General features: G+C 43.5%; 1 protein-coding gene across 1 annotated transcript in view; it reads right to left on the reverse strand.

Annotated features, from left to right (window-relative positions):
• Positions 1-22,717, reverse strand: part of cp (ceruloplasmin) — a 58,630-nt gene that overhangs the window by 31,668 nt on the left and 4,245 nt on the right. Inside the window, exons 2-7 of the mRNA XM_068042612.1 lie at positions 16,944-17,188; positions 15,406-15,618; positions 13,055-13,231; positions 7,776-8,030; positions 4,584-4,752; positions 2,273-2,412 (exon numbers count right to left, since the gene is read on the reverse strand). Of these exons, the coding sequence (XP_067898713.1) occupies positions 2,273-2,412; positions 4,584-4,752; positions 7,776-8,030; positions 13,055-13,231; positions 15,406-15,618; positions 16,944-17,188 (1,199 nt within the window). The remainder of the gene's footprint in view (positions 1-2,272; positions 2,413-4,583; positions 4,753-7,775; positions 8,031-13,054; positions 13,232-15,405; positions 15,619-16,943; positions 17,189-22,717) is intronic.

Genomic DNA, 22,717 nt, shown 5'->3' on the forward strand with positions numbered 1-22,717 from the left:
TAAAAGTTTCCTACAATGCACCATCCTTCTTTAAATGTCAGGGTGAAGCTGACAATTTTTTTTGAAGCCCAGGGAGAAGCTAAAATGGGTTTGAAGCAACAAATTAGAGTAACAAATTTCCATGAGGTTCAGAAGTAAGGGATAAGGCACAAAGGTAATGTTCGATGTATGAGTACTAACTGTAAACTGCTGCATTATATGAGCTGATGAATTGTCATCGACATGAAACATCAACTCTGTTTCTCTCTCTGCAGATGCTGTCTGACCTGCTGAGCATTTCTAACATTTGGTGTTTTTAAGCTTATTTGCATAATTTGTCAGCACATGGTGAATCACTTCGCGGAAGAGCTCTGAGATCAGGTGGACGGGCTATTAGATGTCAGCAGCTGTTAGAGGGCTTAAAGAGATTGCAGATTTGTTTTAAATACTGGAGCAAATTGTCCACTTGTAGTCCACATGGATTTTAGTAAGGCATTTGACAAGGTCCCACATGGCAGACTGGTCAGTAAAATGAAAGCCCATGCGATACAGGGGAATGTGGCAGGTTAGATCCAGAATTGGCTTAGGGACAGGAAACAAAGGGTAGTAGTCGATGATGTTTTTGAGAATGGAAAGCGGTTTCCAGTGGGGTTCCACAGGGCTCAGTGTTGGGTCCCTTGCTGTTTGTGGTATATATTAATGATTTGGACTTAAATGTGGGAGGCATTTTGGGAAACTTGCTGATGACACAAATATTGCCGTGTAGTTGATAGTGAAGAGGATAGCTGTAGACTCCAGAATGATATCCATGGTTTGGTTGAGTGGGTGGAAAAGTGGCAAATGGAATGCAATCCAGATAAGTGTGAGGTAATGCATTTGGGAAGAGCAAACAAAGCAAGGGAATACAAATATACAGGACGATAGTGAGAGGGGTAGAAGAAGTGAGAGACCTTGGAGTGCATGTCCACAGGTCCCTGAAGGTGGCAGGACAGGTAGATAGAGTGGTGAAGAAGGCATATGGAATGCTTTCCTTGATTGGCAGAGGCATAGAATACACTGGTTAGTGTATAAAACACTGGTTAGGCCACAGCTGGAGTACTGCATACAATTCTGGTCATCGCATTACAGGAAGGACATAATTGTTCTGGAGAGAGTACAGAAGAGATTTACAAGAATGTTGCCGGAGCTTGAAAGTTGCAGCTGTGAGGAAAGATTGGATAGGCTAGGGTTCTTTTCCTTAGAACAGAGGAGGCTGAGAGGTGACTTGATTGAGGTGTACAAGGTAATGAGGGGCCTAGATAGAGAAGACAGGAAGGACCTGCTTCCCTTAATGGAGAGGTCAATTACCAGGGGGCACAGATTTAAGGTGATTGGTAAAAGGATTAGAGAGGACGTGAGGAAAAACTTTTTCACACAGAGGGTGATGGGTGTCTGGAATTCACTGCAAGGAACTGTGGTGGAGGCAGAAACTCTCAATTCTTTTAAAAGGACATGCACCTGCAGTGCTGTAACTGGCAAGGCTACGGACCAGGTGCTGGAAGGTGGGATTAGATTGGGCAGCTAGTTGTTTCGGCCAGCATGGACATGATGGGCTGAATGGCCTCCTTCTGTGCTGTAATTTTTCTATGGTTCTATGGTTGTCACAAACCAGCCTTCCTGTTCACTGAACCACCTACCCTTAAAGTGCCTCGAGGGCAAAATGGCGCTGAGCAGTTGGAATTCCTGTCAGAGGCTCCAGGTGCATTATGAGGTAATAACAATGCAAGTTTTTCTTTCTTCCTTGGCCCTAGTTTGTATGATGAGCCTTGTACCCAGCCTGTGTGCTGGTTCTAAAGGCAGAAAGTGCTTGGGGCCCATACTATATGGTGCTGTGTACATTGGGCACCATGTAGTCCTCAGGCCTAAAATCCTGCAGTACTTTAAGCACCACAGATTGCGTCAGGTGTCCCAGAACAATACAAATACATTTGTGAAGTCTTTATCTGTTCAGTAATTCTAATCAGAAAGTTGTTTAGCGTTAGGGAGTCAGCAGCCTCGTTTACATCTCTTCCCTATTTTTATTTGCGTTGACTTCAGTGAAGATAAAAATCGGGTGAGTTGTAAAACAAGCTGCTCATTCGCCATTGCCCATTTTTACAGTGTCACATAAAGTCAAGATCTACCCCGTTTCCTCGCTCTCTCTTATATACAAGAAAAGTGAAAGATGTCAAATGTTGCATAATAAAATACATCACTTTTCACAATGGAATGTCAAACTAAAACAGTTGATGAAATCTCCCAATTCATTCTTTACCAAGTATTCCAAGATGCTGGTCATCTTCTTTCCTCTCCTTCTGCTTTTTATAAGTGTCGTCAATGTACTCTCTGTAAACAGCCTTTTTGTATTTTCCTCCAATCCTCGTCTGTCCTTTTTCAAAAAATACCACAGCATCTCTGCCGGTACAAGAACGTACTGCGATTAGTGATGGTTACACTATTTGCTCCACAATTTTAAAAAATATTTCTCTTCATTCCATTCTCCTTTCTGCGAGGTCAAGTTCTGTTCTCTAGATCAGAAACCTGGCAACATCTGAAGCTATCAGTTCCTAGGAGAAGTGGATACTCAGCCTACAGTGACTATGGGGGTTTAGATTCCTCCTCGTGTGTAGACATGTAGAAGCAATTCCATGATTTTCCATGGTTACCAGTCAGGGGCCAAATGAGCTGCACCCCAAAAGGAGCATGTGATTCTTTGGGATTCTTAGAGGAAAAACAGGGAATGCCATTTATACAACGCTGGTGTCACATTAAAGCTTAGTGTGAAATTTGCTGGCAAATAGTAATATGCTATTCATAACTGAAAGTGTTAAATGCTCTTCCTCGTTCTCCTCCACTTCCCTTCATTCTGACTGCCTTGAAATCCTAGGGCTAACTCCCTATCATGGAGTGTCAGCCAGGAAATCATGCCCCTCAACCACCAGCCCCCTCGCCCACACCCCACCCCCACCCCCTACCCCGCACCCCCATCAATTAAGTATTGCGTCCAGTTCTGGGCACCACACTTTAGGAAGGATGTGAAGGCATTAGAGAAGATGCAGAAAAGATTCACGATAATAGTTCCAGGGAAAAGAGCATAAGAACATAAGAACTAGGAGCAGGAGTAGGCAATTCAGCCCCTCGAGCCTGCTCCACCATTCAATACGATCATGGCTGATCTCATCACGGCCTCAACTCCACTTTCCTGCCCGTTCTCCATAACCCTTCAACTCATTTCTATTTAAAAATCTGTCTTTCTTCTTCTTAAATTTACTCAATGTCCCGGGACCCACCACACTCTGGGGTTGTGAATTCCATAGACTCACAACCCTTTGAGAGACGTAATTTCTCCTCATCTCTGTTTTAAATCTGCTATCCCTTATCCTAAAACTATGACCTCTCATTCTAGATTGCCCCACCAGAGGAAACATCCTCTCTACATCTACTTTGTCAATCCCCTTAATCATCTTATATACCACAATTAGATCTCCTCTCATTCTTCTAAACTCTAGAGAGTAAAGGCCTAAACTGCTCAATCCTCTCTTCATAAGACAAACCCCTCATCTCTGGAATCAATCTAGTGAACCTCCTCTGAACTGCCTCCAATGCAACTACATCCCTCCTCAAGTAAGGGGACCAAAACTGTACGCAATACTCCAGGTGCGGTCTCACTAATGCCTTGCACAGTTGCAGCAACACTTCCCTACCTTTATACTCTATTCCTTTAGCAATAAATGCCAAAATTCCATTTGCCTTCCTTATTACCTGCTGCACCTGCATACTAATTTTCTGGATGAAGAACTTCAGTTATGAAGATAGATTGGAAATGTTGGGGCTGTTTTCCTTGGAGAAGAGGAGGCTGAGAGCTGATTTGATAGAGGTATTCAAAATCATGAGGGGTCTGGACAGAGTAGATAGGGAGAAACTTTTCTCATTCATGAAAGGATCGAGAATGAGACGGCACAGATTTAAAGTAATTGGCAAAAATAGCAAATGTGACCTGACGAAAAACTTTTTCATGCAGGGAGTGGTTAAGGTCTGGAATGCGCTGAGTGTGGTGGAGGTAGGTTCAATTGAGCCATTCAAAAGGGAATTAGACTGTTATATGAAAAGGAAGAATGTGCAGGGTTATGGGGAGAAGGCGGGGGAATGGAACTAGGTGAATTGCTCATTCAGAGAGCCAGTGCAGACACGATGGGCCAAATGGCCTCCTTCTGCACAGTAACAATTCTGTGATTTAAATTAGCGGAAGAACATGGGGCCACACAAGCGAAACATCTGTTTCCAAATCTGTTTCCCAATGAAAGAAGCTGGGAGAAGGAGACTCTACACTGGGCGTGTGACTGGGTTATTTTAATGACCCGATCTACCACACTTGGGCCGTCTGAGACCTGAGACACACTTTGGATGCTCTCCAGTGCCCTGCGAAGCACCAGGTTCATTGTCTTCAAGAAACATATCCAAATGCCTTCAACCCACTATCATAACACAAATCTAGAAATTTGTCTGCAGTTCCTTTCTCTGGCCTTTTCTCCTGGCCTTAATATTTCTCTTAAATATACATACATTAGTGGCTCAGTGAGACGTACCCTTGTTGACTATTTAAAGGCTTTGCTGTGAATTGGTCCATGCCGGATGGTCCATAGTCCCAGATGATTTCCTCTGCAGCAATGTAATAGCGTCTTTCATTTCCTTTACTGGTGGCCTTTTTTGTTTTCTTCTCATGGTCCACAATGTCAAACAGGGCCTGCATTCCAGCTGTAGCCATAAAAAATAATCATGATTTATTATCAGGTACTGTCTCAGAATGGTGAAGGGTTTGAACCCTCTACAAGGGGTAACTAAAATATAGTCTCAAAATACTGTGTTGTGGGGTATTCGCATCTAGTGTCTACTGGCTCTGTGGCAGTATTCCTGCCTTAGTGGATGCAGTTCCACATCTGAGTCAGAAGGTGAAGGGTTTGAACCCTCTACAAGGGGTAACTAAAATATAGTCTCAAAATACTGTGTTGTGGGGTATTCGCATCTAGTGTCTACTGGCTCTGTGGCAGTATTCCTGCCTTTGAGGCAGAAGGGTGGGCTCAGACCCTACTCTAGATATCCCTAAGTCAGCACAGAATGGAATGCTGGCTCTGAACACTGGCCTGACATCCAATGGGGGCACTTGCATCCAGTGGCTGTTGGTGGCCCCAACCCCATTGCAAAGGGCAGGTCGGACTCTTTAGCCTTGTCTGCAACTCACGCAGGAGATAATAAAAAGCATGTGGAAGGTGAAGGGAAATCATCTCAGCTACCCTTCCCTAGTAAGTGGCTCAAGATTCATGTGTGATGCTTGAATTAAGACCTGGCCTAGGGACAGAAGGATGGACTACATTAAGTATGAGCTAGGGGCAGCAGACATTTATCCAGATGTACTTTAGAATGGGCATGCAAAGCTACTGATAATAGTGATAACTGTGGTCCTGTGAGAGTGCCAGATTAAGAATCACACTCACGTTGCTTCTGTGCCTGCTGATAGTCTAACCCATACTGTATGCAGGAATATATCAACCAGCTCACGAGATAGGCATTCTGCTATGGAGTGGAGATTGAAGAAAGAAGGTCAATCTGACCGTCATGCTTCACGTGGAGTTTGCTGGCCAGACTTGACATGTCAAGAGCATGAGCAGGGACGCTGGTGACTCGAAGATCTCTACCAAGTCAAGCTGTAAGCTGAGATGAACAGTTATGATTCACACTTCTAATTATCTTTTCTAGCTTTCTGCAGGCTATTTCCTCGGAAGAGGCTATCCAGAACAACTGGGCACAATTTTAAACTTAGAGACAGACCATTCACACAAAAGATACTGGAAATCTGAATCTCTCCCCCTAAAAGTTGTGGATGCTCTGCTTCCCTCCCACACAAAAAAACCCCCAAAACAGACAAAGAAACTATAACAATATAATATTAATATAATTATAAGAAACTATAAGTTGCTTTACAATCTGAGTGAGTCATAAACATGCTGCACATCGAACTGGAAAAAAAAACCCAGCAGGGACCCGAGAACCTTCAGGTGAGCAAAGAGTCTCCAACCTTTCATTTCCTACATCAACTTATATTTATATAGCTCCTTTAACATAATAATTACTCCTCTGGAGTAACTTCTGGAGTCCACACACATGCAGATAAATGTGGAAATCCAGAAGTTGCTGTCAGTGATTCAATGCTTCTCCAGAGGGTATGCTATTGACATTCCCTACCTTCAGACTGCAATCAATTAGAAATCATTGAACTGATGAGAACTTACCGTTTTACACTATTAATTTTGCTGTAAAAACCCTTGAAAACGTTACCCCTTGTTGAATGAGATATAACTGGGTTTTTAAATAGTGTACTAAGTTCAGAATTACTGATGAACAGCCTCACTAGCCTGAAAGAGTAATTTTATATTTGTTGAATATCAAATTTCTCCATTATGATAAGAAATTCCACATATTTAAAAGAATTTAAATTTATTTATGATATTTCAGCTTCCACCTTAATTCCAAGTGTATGTCCCAATCCTTTATTTTACTATCTGAAAAATTTAAAATTAAAAGTGAAGGCATTCAGTGGTTTTTACACCCTGGTTTGCTGTTTGTGAGAATACTTCAATGTGTTTGGCTGCTTACCCTGTTGCTGACATCACTGCTGCTAGACACCTGGAGATGACCTTGACTTGGCGCCAGATTCAAAGTGACGTTATAGGAAAGGGGAAATCAATACCTCAGAGATTGCTAGATCTATCTGTGCAGCTTTCTTCAAGGTAAGTACTTAGCACAGTGGCTTCACCACTGACCATGAAATCCAGGCCATGTACTTAATTTAATTTTAATGGTGAAGAGGACATTGTCAAAAACACTTGTTTTAAAAGTTAGAGTAACTCTAACAAGTGTTTATTTATTTAGAGATACAGCACTGAAACAGGCCCTTCAAGTCTGTGCCGACCAACAACCACCCATTTATACTCACCCTACAGTAATCCCATATTCCCTACCACCTACCTACACTAGGGGCAACTTATAATGGCCAATTTACCTATCACCTGCAAGTCTTTGGCTGTGGGAGGAAACCGGAGCACCCGGCAAAAACCCACGCGGTCACAGGGAGAAATTGCAAACTCCGCACAGGCAATACTCAGAATCGAACCCGGGTCCCTGGAGCTGTGAGGCTGCGGTGCTAACCACTGCATCACTGTGCCACCCTTACTTAAAGCAAGTCTGAAGAGATGATTATACAATGTGGCCTTCAGTAAAATAAACTGCTTCAAGCAAATCTTCTGCTTACAATTAAAATAGGGGCAATGAGTGGCATCACAGTGTGTTAATCTCCTGTTTAATCACCTCTGGGATTAGGATTTGAGTCCAGTTCTTACTGATGGGACCAAATCTCCTCTGTAGGCTATGAGGATGATAGATTTGGGACAGTGTCATTGATAGGAATGAGACCATGGCACAACATTCGGTACTAGCTGGCACCAATTAACAAACTCACTCAAAGAAGGATACATGGCTAATACTTGTGAGGAATGGAAATACCATTTTGGTACTGGAGGACAATGCTTGCAGTTATACTACAGCCGGTGTAGATTAGATAAAGATTTACTCTCTATCTATGTTATTGTACCCAACCTGAAGTGCTTAAGGCTGAGAGCAGAAGTGAGAATTACTGCCCAGTGCTGTGACCCTTCAAGCGGATAAGCACAGAAAAATAGATCCATAAAAATGAAGCTGTTGAGAATGAGAAAAGCCTTTCAAACCTTCTATATGGTCATTGACTTGACAGCTGAGCATCCATGTTCCTTGGTTCTTGGGCACCATCACAGCAGTGACAAATGTGGCAGGAAATAGGCTGATAGTGTCAACGTGGTGATGCCTATCAATTAGAATCTGTCCATGGAAATATGCAGAGTGTATATCCACCTCATTTCCCATCCCAAATAGATGCCAGACCACTTTGTCCCCAATGAACATAGAGATGCGAGGCAGGTTTCCATAGACGTACCCATTAATGGCTGAAAAACATAGAGTGTAAGGCCTTTACAAAATATTGATATAATATTGATCTGTTTTAGCATTAAGCAATGCTGATACTTCATCAACCCTCCACCATCATCCCCCCTCCCCCCCAACACCCCCTCCCCCCCCCCCCCCCCCCCCCCACCCCGCGCATTCACACTTTACTCTGTTCCCTCATTTCTCTTTGTTTTGGTCGTCCCAACCCATGCAGCATTTCCCCCTGCGCCCCCACCCTAACCCCGATCCCAGCCCAAAACAGCAAGCAGCAACTCTCAGCCTCTGCCAACTAACTGCCAAGAGGACCAAACTACTGGCATTTCTCCCACTTTCTGCAGACTCTGCATGGTTCCCCATGCCCATGTTTACTGACACAGCTGAGGTATTAACCCGTTGGGACCATGTTTGTTTTCATAAATAAGAAAAATCATATTTGCTGTCCTGAGACTGTCGCAGTAATGACTTTAAATTACTTCTCGATGAAACAATGATCTACTGATGCCATATATTATGTAGGGAAAATAGTAGATAGGCTTCTGGAGTGTTTTAGAACTGAGAGATTAAGCTATTAGTTACTGATCATCTAAACCTCATTCTTGCATGCTACACAACTATAATTATTCTCGTTTATTTATTATTTTCTATATACTACAACATGCATTTCAAATAGTACCCCAACGTAACAAAATTGACTTTTGTCTGTTTTGGATTTTTTTAAACTTACACAACTTGTACTATTAGAAACAGCACATAAGGAGTCTCACATGCAGCATCTTCTTAACAGAAGCTATCTGCCCACAACAGACAGTTGTCCAGTGTATGTCTTCTTAAGATGTAAGTTTTTGTGGGTGTAATACTTTAGGATTTCTGAGTATTTGAACACAAAGGTTTTTGTGTATTTTATATTAAAATGATATTAAGTTCAATTCTCAAATACGTAGCTTCTAAAAATGTAAATTAGATTCAAATAAAGTGTCAGTTCAGAATAGAATTTCTTGAATATCACTTCCACTTGAAACAATGGTAGTTCATTCAGACATCCCGTCACTATTCAAATCTATAATGTTAGGATGGCCCCTTCCTTGAGGGCAGCAGAGGGTAACTGGCAGCAAACCTTCCCCTAAAGTCAGTAGCCAGTTTGATTAGCAGAGCAACAGGCCAATCCCCAAATATGGAAAGCTGAGGGGAGGGTCAGAGGTCAAGCTCTAAGCTTCCTGTCCAGATAAGAACAAAGAAGCACATTGTCTTGGACTGTCTGGTGTGGACTGGTAAGGCAGCCAGACCTCGAGAGAGAAAGCTCCCTCCAGGTAATTTTAATCTCTCAGTTCTAAAACACTCCAGATATCTACTGCTTTCCTCATATTATATAGAACAACTAGTTTCACAGAAGCTTCCAGTAAGAACAGTAATTTATCCCGTGAACAGAAAAATTAAGTTACATCTATGTTACACAGACTACTACAAAAATAAATTGAAATAATGTGAGGGTTACTATAACATGATACTCTTGTCTATTCACTTGTTGGTAAAATGCATTCGCCTTTTGCTTTACAATTAGACTTGTCTCTCTAAAGACATTTGGAAAATTGAAGAATTACTCCAGATGATGTGTGGGATTACAGTATCTGGTTCGTGCAATCATAATTTGTGTCAGCCATGGCTCAGTTGGTAGCACTCTTGTCTCTGAGTTTGACGATTGTGGATTCAAGTCCCACTCCAGGATTTGAGCACAAAAATGAAGGCTGACACTCCAGTGCAGTACTCAGGTACTCAATCAACATCACAGAAACAGATTAACAGGTCATTATCATACTGCTGTTTGTGGGAGCTTGCTGTGCTCAAATTGGCTGCTGTATTTCCTACACTACAACAGTGATTGCTGTTATGAGGATTCCACTTTTTGTTAAAACTTGAGAATCTATATTTTTAAAACTGAAAAGGATTTCAGGGACATTGAATCATCTGGAGATTGTTGAAATTTGTGGGGGTTTTTTAAAGGAAGGTCAAGAAAAGATTGACCACTGAACAAGTTTTTATTGGAAGGCACATGATTTCAAGTAAACAAAGCAGGGGGGTGTGTTGTGACAAGACAGGATTTATGATTATCATAGGACTTGCCTGGAAAAAGCTGGTTTCATTTTGAACTTTTAAAAGCCAGCTGGGTTTTGCATAATAGGAGGCAGTTGGAATTTGCATATTAACCTGCCAGGAGATCAGAAGAAAATCCAGACAACTGTTAACTCTCTTTGAAGAATCCCTGCTCTTGGAAAGAAATATCCTGTATCAAGTTGAACTGTTGCATCCTGTATTTTGAAGAAATCTGGAATGTTTGCAGAAACCTTGCATCTTTAAAAGAACTTTGCATCGAATGTGTGAGAACTGAAACACTTGTTGCTGCACACCTGATGTAAGACCTATATGCAGCCTTCTGCAGCTGAGTTTCTTTGAATGCCTACCCAAACAGACTGTTCATCAACATCGCCTGGAAAGATTCCTAGTGGCAGCCACCTATTCGACTTTGGGACACCTCGCCAAAACAAAGGACTTCCAGATCTTCTCTGCAGTCTATGTTTTTTTTTTATTCTTTCTATTTCTTTGTAACAGCTGTAAACAAAAATCCCTTTTTTTCCTGGTTAAATGGTTGTGTATGTGAGTTTGTGTGTGAGGGCTAGGATAAAAATAAGGGGCTTTAATATTTCAGTTTGCGTATATATTTACTTCATTATTGGTTAAGACTTGGTTTATAATAAACGGATAATTTTGTTGTTTATTAAAGAAACCTGGTTGGTGTACTTTATTCTGGGGACAAATGGAGTATCTAATTGACTGTTTCGGTAAGTGGAAACGTTTATTGATATGCTGTGACCTGTGGAGAAGTGGGACTGAATTAACAGTGCACTCCTCCAGCCTCAGTCAGAACACTACATTGCAAAAGTACTTTATTGGCTATGAGATGTTCGGTGGATGTGAGAGACACTATATAAATGTCTTTTCTTTTTATAAGAGGTTTCATATTACAGCACATAGATCCTGGGTTTCATAAATAGAGGCATAGAGTACAAAAGCAAGGAAGTTATAATTAACCTTTATAAAACTCTGGTATGTCCTCAGCTGGAGTATTGTGTCCAATTCTGGGCATCGCACTTTAGGAAGTCTATGAAGGCTTTAGAGAGGGTGCAGAAAAGATTTACGAGAATGGTTCTGGGGATGAGGGAGTTCAGTTGGATAGATTGGAGAACCTGTGGCTGTTCTCCTTAGAAAAGTAAATGCTGAGAGGAGTGTTGATAAAAGTGTTCAAAATCATGAGGGGTCTAGACAGAGTAGGTAGAGAGAAACTGTTCTCATTGGTGGAAGGGCTGAGAACCAGAGGACACCAATTTAAAATGATTGGCAAAGGAACTAATGGCGATACGGGGAAAAACTTTTTTTATGCAGCGAGTGTTTAGGCCCTGGATTGCACTACGTGAGAGCGTGGTGTAGACTGATACAATCGGGATTTCAAAACGGAATTGGATAAGGACTTGGAGAAAACATTGCAGGGCAACGGGGAACGGGCAAGGGAGTGGGACTAGCTGAGTTGCTCTTGTAGAGAGCTGGCAAGGACACGACAGGGTGAAGGGTCTCCTTCTGTGCTGTAACCATCCTATGACTAGAAATTGAGCGATAAGAATAGACCATGATCATTTCTCATAAGAGCCAGTTATGGGAAAGACTGGTAGCATGAAACCTGAGAGAATATTTAATATAGACCTTAAATTTGCCGCTGGGTTCTGTCCTATTTGTTAGTTAATCATTTGAGAAGCCATTTGTTTACAATCCCAAACATCTCATGGTACTGTAATAGATGGCTCCATTGTCCATATGAGTACCATTTTGAGACCTTGGGCTGGATCTTTCATCGGGCGGATGGGAGCTGGCCACTGAAGTAAAAGTCAGTGGCGAACCCGCTTCCGCCTAGCCCAGCCCAGGGATCAGTCCCGTATTTTACGGGTCCCCGGGCTTTAATTGTTCCGAGGCGGGACTTCCACCCACTTGAGGGAGGAAGTCCCGCCTCATTGAGCTGCCAGCCAATCATCGGGCCGGCAGCTCTTAGTCCCAGCAGCGCCACTAGAAGTGGTGGCCACTGCTGGAACTGCAGCCCAGCCGAGGACATGGAGCCGGGACTGCAAGTAGGTTTGGGTTGCCTTGCTGGCTAATCGGTTGGGGTCCGGTGAGACAAGGGTGGTTGTTTGAGGAGAAGGGGAGGGGCACAGGGTGCCCGATTGTCTGGGCCCCCCTTGGGTGCGGAGAGGCCGACAACATTCACTGGGAGGCCTTTCCCGGCTCCAGGACGCCCGCTTGCCAAGGGTAAAATCCTGTGGAGGCGGGCAAAGGCTCTTAAGTGGCCGTTAAGTGGCCACTTAAAGGTCTTGATTGGCCCGGGGCGGGTGGCCCGTTTTTTGCTACCTCACCTGCGCCCTACGTAAAGTGAGACAGAGGCGGGAGTGGGTTGGGAAGGCCTCCTGGAGCCTCCCGCTCAATTTCACGCCAAACACCCCTCCCCAAACCGCACCCCACCCCGCCACCATCCGGCTCACTGGGGTGGCGTAAATTTCGGCCCTTATTAGTTCTATTCTGCTCAAACTGTACGAAGGCACACGATATGATGATATGTATTGCAGACCCCAATATTTTAAACAAAGGCTTTTGAAGGGAGAGGTAGCAAGGCAGAGATGTTTTGAGAAAGGACTCCAGACGGCAAAAATAAAATGACTGAAAGATGATGGAGCAGAGTAAGCAGAGAACACAAGGTATTTCAGAGCTGCAGGAGCAGAAAATGCAGGCCAGGATATACAGTTAGATGGTGGAGTAAGCACATGATAGGATTCAAATTGATAGACAATGGGACAGTGAACCTTTGGAGCTTGGCAAGGACAGGAATGATAACAAGACTTTGTGCAAAAGAGGACATGGGTTGCACAGCTCTATGTACACTCTGAAAATGAGGCAATTACAATCAAGTAGATTATAAATAGTATCTTACAGTGCATTTTGTTACTTTCCATAAAATCTTCATTGTCTTTATCTACATCTCTCGGGGTAGTGCAATAAGTTCTAATATTGTCATCCAGATACCAGCTGAGGTTTTCGTCCATCACTGCGAACATTAGGGCAAACTCTTCATTAGTCTGCTTGCCACGTGTCTTGCCAGTTAAAACACCTATAAATCAAACAGGGAGGTGGAATGAATTAAGCATATGTAAGTCATTAGTGTCTTTAAAAGTCTCCATTGAGCTAAGCAGCTGTTTGGTGGGTAAAACAGGAAAGCCAAAGGGCAACTTGCATCATAAAATATTTCAAGTTTAAGGAAGTAAGAACTTGTATTTATTCATCACATCCTCAGGACATTCCAAAGCACTTTACAGCCAATAGTTTAATTTTGAAATGCAGTCATGGTTGTTGTGTAGGCAAGCCGGTTCGCACCCAAGAGAGTCCCACAAACAGCAAATGCATGAATGATCAGATAATCTGCTTTCGGTGATGGCTGAAGGAGGAATGTTAACCAGGACATCAGAAGAATGCCCTAGTCTTCTTTGAATCATGCCATGGAATCTATAAACTCCACCTCAGCAGAAAGGCAGGGCCTCACTTTATTATCTCATCTGAATGGTACGACCTCTGGCAATGCTACACTCCCTTTGTACTCCACTGAGACTTCAATACTTGACCTGATTCATAGCAGAGAGTTGCTGACGATAGACATCAGTGCTGCGATAAGCTTGATCAATTTACATTGCTCAAGTCCTTTCTATAGTGTTTAACTGGAACACCACCTATCCATTAGACTCAATGGGCTGAATGGTCTCTTCTGTACCATAGTGACTCTATGACTGTATGACTTGGGCATATATTTAAATTGGGGGCACATAATGTACTATAGCCTATTACTCTTTTAATAGTTTACACCGCTCCCCTGCCCACCCCCCCCCCCTCCCCACTTTCCCGACGCAGTTTCATCACTTTACATATCTGTTTCCATGTCAGAAAGTGCCTTACAAAGGGACATTGCAACACCAAAATGAGATACCACTCGATGGACAGTCTCTCACTTCAATAAATCCCTGACGTCAGCTTCATCATTGGCATTTTGCTGCCTGTGGTTGTGAATACCTGTTTCCATACAATACGTCAACCCTCCTCCGCTCTCAGCCATTCTAGGTGTCATTTCCAATTACAGTTTTCCTGTTGAGATGGTGAATAAGATGCACAGGATGGAGAAGTTTTTGAGGGCATTGGTGAGTGAGGGGAGATTTAGTTCAGTTTCACTAATGTCTGAGGATACAGAATGCCTGATGGGAATGTCTAAATTGGAGACACTGGTAGATATGGATCATGCTCAGGGAGGTGGAATGTTGTTGGCTTAACTGTTTGATGAGCATAAACTGGCCTTTGTGGAGAGTTAGTTCGCTTTTATCTTGGTTCAGTGACAGCACTGTCACTTCTGAGTCAAAAGTTTGAGTGTTCAAGTCCACTACAAGATGTCAGCACATAATCTAGGCTTGTATTTAAACGCAATATTAAGAGAATGCTCTGTGCAAGCTGGCTGCCAAATTTGTTTATTCATCAACAGAGACCACAATTCAAAAGTAATTCATTGTTAATACAGTGTTTTGGGATGTTATATAAATACACATTATTCTGTTTTGATATAGCCTTTTCCTGTCAGCTTTTGAATCTGTTTGAGAAGAGTGTTCCTGGGAACCTCCCATTGCCTCAAATTGAAGAATGTGCCACCAAACCTGAAGGTTTTTTTTTCAGGAAGCTGCAGGCTTCTACCAGGTTAAGAGCATTCGTTCTTCTTTGGGTGCTCCTAGATCCCTTTCAGACTGATAAGAAGGCTTTAATTCCCATGATTTATCAGTGAAGTTAGGTTTTCCCATGGTAGACCTCTAAGGTACCATTCAACATTCCCCCAGGTTAGCCCTGCTCAGTCCTGGATGCTGAACATCCATTTATTTTGGAGCCGACGTTGTTTAAGATATTACATAGAATGTACAGCAGAGAAACAGGTCATCTGGCCTAACCAGTCTATGCCAGATTTCTGCTCCATTTGAGCCAAGGCTTGTCCTGTTTGATGACAGATCTCTATAGATACTTCTGTTGAGTTTCTGGAATTGCTGGACTGAAGATATGGAATTCCAGTAAAGATTTCATTTGGACTCAGAATCAGTGGAAAACATCCAGCTTTTCTATGCTTACCTTTCTCACAGGCTTCACCTCTGCCTTTCTTCCTTATAATGTCAAGGTATGAACTGGACCAATGGAACATTTGCCAGTTATCACTGGCATATAGGCTCTGTGCATATACCTTGCAGCAGTTCAGTCAATCATTACCTTTTTTGCAAATGATCAAAGGTCCAACAAGTCCAGTTGAAACGTCTCTGGGTGCATCGATATGTGAGTGATAAACCCTTGTTAAACAGTCGATGTCATTATCAGCTGGGCTTTGATCTTCAGTTAAGTCCCACTTGTAAGTGTAATTTGTTCCTGGATTTACACTATCATCCATTTTTTCCCTGACTGTGGAGTTGTCAGGATAAAGTGCACCTAGGAAAGCAAAGGACAGGATTAATTGCATGTCATGTCACAATAATATTCCGTTTCTACTTGCAATTTGTGCCAATATGAAAGAGATTTTATTTGGATTGAGATACTTTGAAAGCCAATGCCAATTATATAGGATGCTACAATGATTGAAAACAGTAGGTCAAAAGAGGGGGAAGGTCGTGAACTGGTGCTTTTTATTACTGTTAAAAATGAGTTTAACTTGATGGTTAACGTTTGATTTTTACCCTTTTTTTGAGCTCGGATGCACTAGCAAGGGATGCAAGAAATCTAGGAGAACTGGGAGAGGGCATGTAGCATGAAGAAGCACTGAGAGGACTGTTTGTGGTGTTTGGGGGCACTGAGAAAAAGGTAGGATGGATATGTTGGATATTACAATGGGGGGATAGATGGAGGAGATGTTCAATGGTGTGGGAACTACTTTTGAAGTATCGGCAATGTTATAATGTAGGAAATGCAGCAGCTAATTTGTGCGCTGCAAGCTCCCACAAACAGTAAGGAGATAAATGACCAGATAATCTGCTTCAGTGATGTTGATTGAAGGATAATTATTGGCCATGACACTGAGGCGAACTCCACTCCTCTTCAAAATAGTGCTGTGGGATCTTTTATGTCCACCTGAGAGTGCAGACAGAGGGCCTAGGTTTAACGTCTCATCGCAAAGAAACCACCTCTGAATGTACAAGGCGCGACAGGGATACTGCTGACAAAAGTGCAAGGGTATAATTTTTCTTGGAGGTGAGCCAGTGTTGGGGGAAGTTGGCTACTTCACATGGGGGAGGTGGGAATGGTAAGAAATGGAGGAGGGAGCAAGAGAATTGGTTCAGGTGCTCAAGTCAGTGTCAGTCTGGGGAAGGGATCAAGGAGAATGATGAAGGATTGTGCAACATGGTCACAGTTAGAGAGACTATTGCTTTTGGCTTTGTTTAGGGCCATTTGGTGCTGCGAGAAAGGCATAATGCTGATTAGAGGAATTGAAACAGAACATTATGGGATAATGATCTCAGAAGGATCTTGTGAAGCTTTGTGGAAATGGAAATGATGTTGTATAAGTCCATGTTGTGTTGTGGTGCATTGTACCAAGGACAGTGGTAGCTTGTGGGTTAATGCTCACTATTTTTCACTCAAAGTGATCCTAATTGCAGTTAATCTTTCAAAGAGATGCCAAGGAAAGGCCAGGAAATTCCCTATGAATTGGGAAAATCTTGTGTAACTCCCTGTGGCCACTTATAGTCTAGTATTGTATCTCACAGTTGGCAAATAAGAACAAAGAGAGAAAATAATAAACTTCTACCAAAAAATATTACCTTCATTTTCTTTTGTGTAGGTGAAACCATGTGAATGAAGTGAATAGGGTCGAGAAGCAAAATTCTTCAGGTGAATGATGACGGTGTCACCTTGTTCAGCCTTTATAATTGGCCCTAGAAATCCCAACCATTCAGGTTTAGCAACCTCCTTGATATAATTGCCATCTGTATACTCCAGATACACAGCTTTCTTGTACACACTTCCTATCCTAGTCGGACCTCGTTTCAGGAACACAGATGCATGCCTAAATATTGCAAAGTAACAACTAATATCAATGGACACAAAGAAGAAGACTTGTAGTTATATGGTGCCTCTCATGGGCTCAAGATGTCCCACAACACTTCATAGCTAATAAGCACTTTTGAAAAATATTGTTGCAACTTAGGGAAGCCAAGGTCCCACAAACAGCAATGTGATAAGTAACTGGGTAATCTGCATTTTAATGTTGTTGGTTGGACAACAGATGTTTGCCAGGACAGAGAAAATCCTTTGCTGTTTTTTTGAAAACAGTCATGGAGGTTTTCACATTTTTCAGGGGGCCTTAGTTTATCATCTCATCAAAAAGACAGCAGATATGAAATTCATTTGCATAGCGCCGCTACTAAGGCCTACTTGATCTTCTCTTATGTGCGAAGTTCCGTTGCCCGTGCAGCGTTACTGAAGTGGAGTGGCGCACGTAGGTGCTTCCCCTGTGTGCACCCGAAGGCATTGAAATTACATTATCATGACGTCGTTGATGTGAATGGGCTGATGCAATGCCAGGATACCAAAACTGGTTAACAAATGTGCAGACAATGTCTTCCTGATTCATTTTTAAAACAGCAAGCACAATGAAGCAAGATGGGCCCTGTTTTGTGACTATTAAAAAGCACCACTCAACAAGTTGCAGAACTGTTTCTGAGTAACTTTTGCGAAGGCAAGCTGTGTGGAAGGATTGTGGTGAATTGCTGGAGCAATTTCGAGATATTTACTCCACCCAGTAAGGGAGGAAAGGCCAGTGCCTTACTCAGGTATGGGACAGTTGTTGCAGTATCTTTGGATCTGCAATATGACTTGGACATGGAGAGGCGGAGGCAGGGAGGAGACCACAAGCACGTCATGCAACTGGACGCAGTGAAAGGGACTGTTGAGGCTGTGCTTCAGTTAAGAGGTACTTCCCCACCCTAACATGGACCCACCATTCCCAACCATACATCCACGTACACTTCCCATCACAAAGTCCTGTGGACCACCATCAATCAATAAAGGCCAACATCAAAAACTTTCACTCAAACTTTATCCACCAACACATCAATAATACAAGAACAAACTGAACTATTGCATCCCCTTAGTGTCTGTCTTCTATGTGCCTTTGTCTGCCATAGTGCTCTTACACATTGCTACCACTGTGACTGCAGCATAGAAACTTAACAGGGCCAGCCTTTTAAATACTGTGGCAATAAGAGCAGGTCAGAGGCTGGGAATTCTGCAGCGAGTAACTCCCTTCCTGTCTCCCCAAAGCCTGTCCACCATCTACCAAGCACAAGTCAAGAGTGTGATGGAATACTCTCCGCTTGCCTGCATGAGTGCAGCTCCAACAACACTCAAGAAGCTCAACACCATCCAGGACAAAGCAGTCTGCTTGATCAGCACCCCATCCACCACCTTCAACATTCATTTCCTCCACCATTGGCGCACAGTAGCAGCAGTGTATGCCATCTACAAGATGCACTTGCAACAACTCACCAAACCTCCTCCTCCTTATTCAGAGAGCTGTTGAGGCTGTGTCATTGAATATATTCAAGGCTAAGTTAAAAAGATTCTTGATAGACATGGGAGTTAACTGTTATTGGGGGGCAGACAGGAATGTGGAGTTGAGGCCACATTCAGATCAACCATGATCTTATCAAATGGTACAGCAGGCTCGAGGTGCTGAATGGCCTACTCCTGTTCCTAATTCGTATGTTTGTATGTTTGACAGCACCTTCCAAACCCATGACCTCTACCACCTAGAAGGGCAAGGATACTAGGCGCATGGGGACACCACCACTATATCGCCGTTCCTTCACTATCGCTGGATCAAAATTCTGGAGCTCCCTCCCTAACAGCACTGTGGGTGTACATAGACCATGGACTTCAGCGGTTCAAGAAGGTAGCTTACCACCACCTTCTCAAGGGCAATTAGGGTTAGGTAATAAATGCTGACCTTGCAAAACAGTTGCTGAAAGGCTGCTGACTTTTACTGGTAAAGAATGCAGATGGCCTTGCAGGACTACCTCAGACAAGCTCTGAGCTTTGAGGGTCAGGTTTTGGACTGCACCACCTCAGTATGGGCAGCAGCAGTCTGGGCTGGCTGGCTGACTTGCAGGCAACAGGAAAGGCACTAGTGGAGTGGTAGATTAGCGCACTAATGCTGTCATCCTGAGAGAGGACAGCAGGTTTATGGTCCATGGAACCACTGCCATTCCCACACGGTGGCACATCAGCAATCCTTGTAATCTGCTGCAGCACAGATTGCTGGACTGCTGTAAGACCCTGCAGGTCCCGTTCAGCACTGAGATCTGTACCCTGAGAAGGCCGATGTCTGTGCCTGGATGGCAACACCGAGGAATCTCATGACCTCCATCTGAGCCTCCACTGCAGCAGTGAGTCGTTGGGAGGCCTCCACCTGTACTATAGTGGAAGCTGAGACAGTGGCCAGCAAAAGCTCCATCATGGGTCTGTCTGGCAGTGTAACAATGGCGTTGCCCACCACTTCAATGGTGGAAAAGATGGACTCCAAGCTCTGCCACAGTGGAGCTGTATCCTCCATGCTCCTTGCTGCCAGTGACTGGAAGTTCTCTGGCAGGCCTGTGTTACAACCTCAGAGAGATCGTTAATGTAAAAACATGATATGAATTCCTCAGATCAATTTAAAGAATTACACAACAAGATTTCATATTTTCAGACTTTTATTATAACAACTAAATGAAAAATTCCCGTTAACTAAATAGTACTTTGTAAGCAGCTGATACCACAAATTACAGAGAAAGGTATAAAAACCTCACACCACTTATACATTACACAGTCCTCCTTGATGGTGAAATCTTTGCCGCTAAAAGTCCCAAACACCTCCCAGTTGCAATGGGTTGGATTTCCCAGACATTTCTCAAAGTCAATATCCTCTTCGCTTACTTCTTCCGAGCATTTTTGACCTGGACTTCCATGAATAAGACGATCTCTGGTGATCATGTTGGTTTTTTACTTCTCCACAAACCTCAACTTTCAAAACAGCTTCAAGTCTTTAGCTTTATCTATATTCTGAGAGCAGGTGTTCCCTCTCTGTCTCCTCTCTGATGCTGCCACCATTGGTCTTCCTTACAGTCTGCCTGCCTTCTGAAAATTTGTTGAATTTATCTGGAATCAAAAGTCAACAGCCAACTGTCTTTACCAATATGCAAAGTCCACAAGTCTGGCTACAGCAGAGCCACCTGGGCTTTCCATTGTTCCCAGGTGTTAGCAACGGCTATTCACAATTACGGTGACAGAGTCACTGACTTCTTGTTTACGATCTGAAAGCCTGGGAGGGTGAAACCCATTGTTCTTCAGGTGTTATACCCCTACAGTTTCTGCTTTTCAAAAAGGTCTTTGATCTGGGATCTTTTTTGTCCTAGTAACCAAAATCCCTGTCTTGTCTTTAAGCAGAGTTGAAATGAGGTCATCTGACTTCTCTGGCTCCATCTTAAACTACAATAAAATCACAGTTTTTAAAAACATAATCATGCTACAAAGTCCAGTGTTCATAACACTGCCAAAGCACCAAGCATCGCTGTGTGCATTGTCATCAACGTTTTCCTGTAGTCCTCATCTGAGTCCCCCGCAGCAGAACTGGTGTGTGATTTCAGCCTCCAGGGAGTTTGCACATGGGCCGACCTATTCCCCCTGTCCTGGCTGCAGCCCACTTGTGCTCAGTGACTCACCACGTGCAGACCTCGACTCTAAACTAGCCCCTACGGTATGCGTAGTGCCAGTATCTGGGCTGGTGGCTGCGAGTGTAAGGTCAAGTGATGGTGCTTTTTCCTCAGATTTCTGCTCTTCCTCTCACCCTTCCACCTGAAGTTGCAGTCACTGAAACAGGTGGCAGTTCCATTCAGGTGAGGGAGAGGAGTGATTGGAGGAGGTGCTTAAGGCAGCAACCTACCATTGTCCTCGCTCTGTGGCATTGATACCCATATTCCTAAGCAACATCTCCTCCAGGTCGCTGAGGGGATGAAGATGTGCTGGTCCTCTGCCAGTCCTTTGGGTTTCCGTTTTGCTGTGGGCCACCTACTCTTGCAAGAGAAAAGGTAGAATGATAGTGCTGTGTGTCAGTGTGGTTGGATGATGTACCTGCCATAGGTTTGCAGAGATGTTTAGAATTGTGTGTGTGGTTGGCATGTTTGGAAAGTGTGTATGGGTGAGGTGTAGTGTAAGGATGTTGCGGTGAGTTCTAAGTGATAGGGTGTGGTGCTGGGTGAGTGATGGGGGTGTGCTACATTGAGCAGTGTGAAAGGTGGGTCTGAGATATGATGTGCAGATGCCTTCACTCACCTTGACCACCTGAGTGAGGTCATTAATCTTTTTCCGGCACTGCTGCAATGTCCTGCAAGCCAATCTCTGGGCAGAAGCCACCCCTGCCACATGCTCCCATACCCTGTGGAGGCTCAATCTTGAGGACATCCCAACCCTCGACAGAAACATGACTTCCTTCCTGGCCTCCACATCTCTGCCTAATGCGTCCAGGGCAGCATCAGTAAAGGGGGAGACCTTTCCTTCACCTGGCGTGCCATCCTCCTTGTCCTTCAGTCCAAAAATGAGATTTTACAACAGTTTGCAGTGCATTGCTGTAACTTCCTTTTTATAGAGACTGCTCCTTTAAAACAGTAGGCTACCTCAAGCACGTGGTTTATTCGCAACGCTACTCGTCCCCCTGCAGTGCGCAGAGGACACTGGCAGCACAGTGGAGAACAGGGCAGCACCAGAGCTGCTCATGGCCACACTACAATCATGGAAGTGTGGCAGGTACACAAATTTTATGTGCTGCCCATCTTGTTTCCAACAGACATGGGCAATCGGGAATCAGGTGAGGAGAGAATCTACCGTGTGCACATAATTACAAATCTTGTTCACTGAATGGCACTGAAAGTTGACCTCAGCTGTGGTGCACCTCACCAACTTTACATTCCTCCTACTCCACCCAACATACATGCGCGACACAATGGTAAAACAAAGTTGAGGTTGACACTGGCCTTTCAACTCAAATCTAGCCCAGAATGATGGTATGAATGTCTTCTTTGTCTGGGATCTGATTCCATATGAAATGAGTTTGAACAGACTCAATCCAGCTCCCACTGAGCCTGACCCATGGCACAAAACTGCCTTTAATTCTCCACGAACTGACACCGCCACTCAGAAGGGTGGCACAATAATTGCACGCAAGATAAATAATGTGTCAACTGGATTACAAATCTAGGCATGCACCTAAGGCACATTTTTGGGGCAGTTTAGAGGCAACTTTATTCAGCATTTGTCTGTGCTATTACAAACCTGGGAATGCTTGGTGCTGACACTGAGTGCTCGAAATAGAAAATCTCATCCTTCAGCTCAATTACATTTTTTAAAAAGTATTACAAAGAAGTGCAAATATTTAGCACTGAGTTAAGGGCAATAAGTGAGGGCCAGGCTTCACATTAATGCTCATCGCATTTTAATCTGTTCGTGCTACCATTAGCATTCGAATTTGCCAAAAAAAACATGGTGGATTAGACGACCAAGA

This window comes from Heterodontus francisci, chromosome 11 (genome assembly GCF_036365525.1).
Source record: "Heterodontus francisci isolate sHetFra1 chromosome 11, sHetFra1.hap1, whole genome shotgun sequence".
Lineage (NCBI taxonomy): Eukaryota > Metazoa > Chordata > Chondrichthyes > Heterodontiformes > Heterodontidae > Heterodontus > Heterodontus francisci.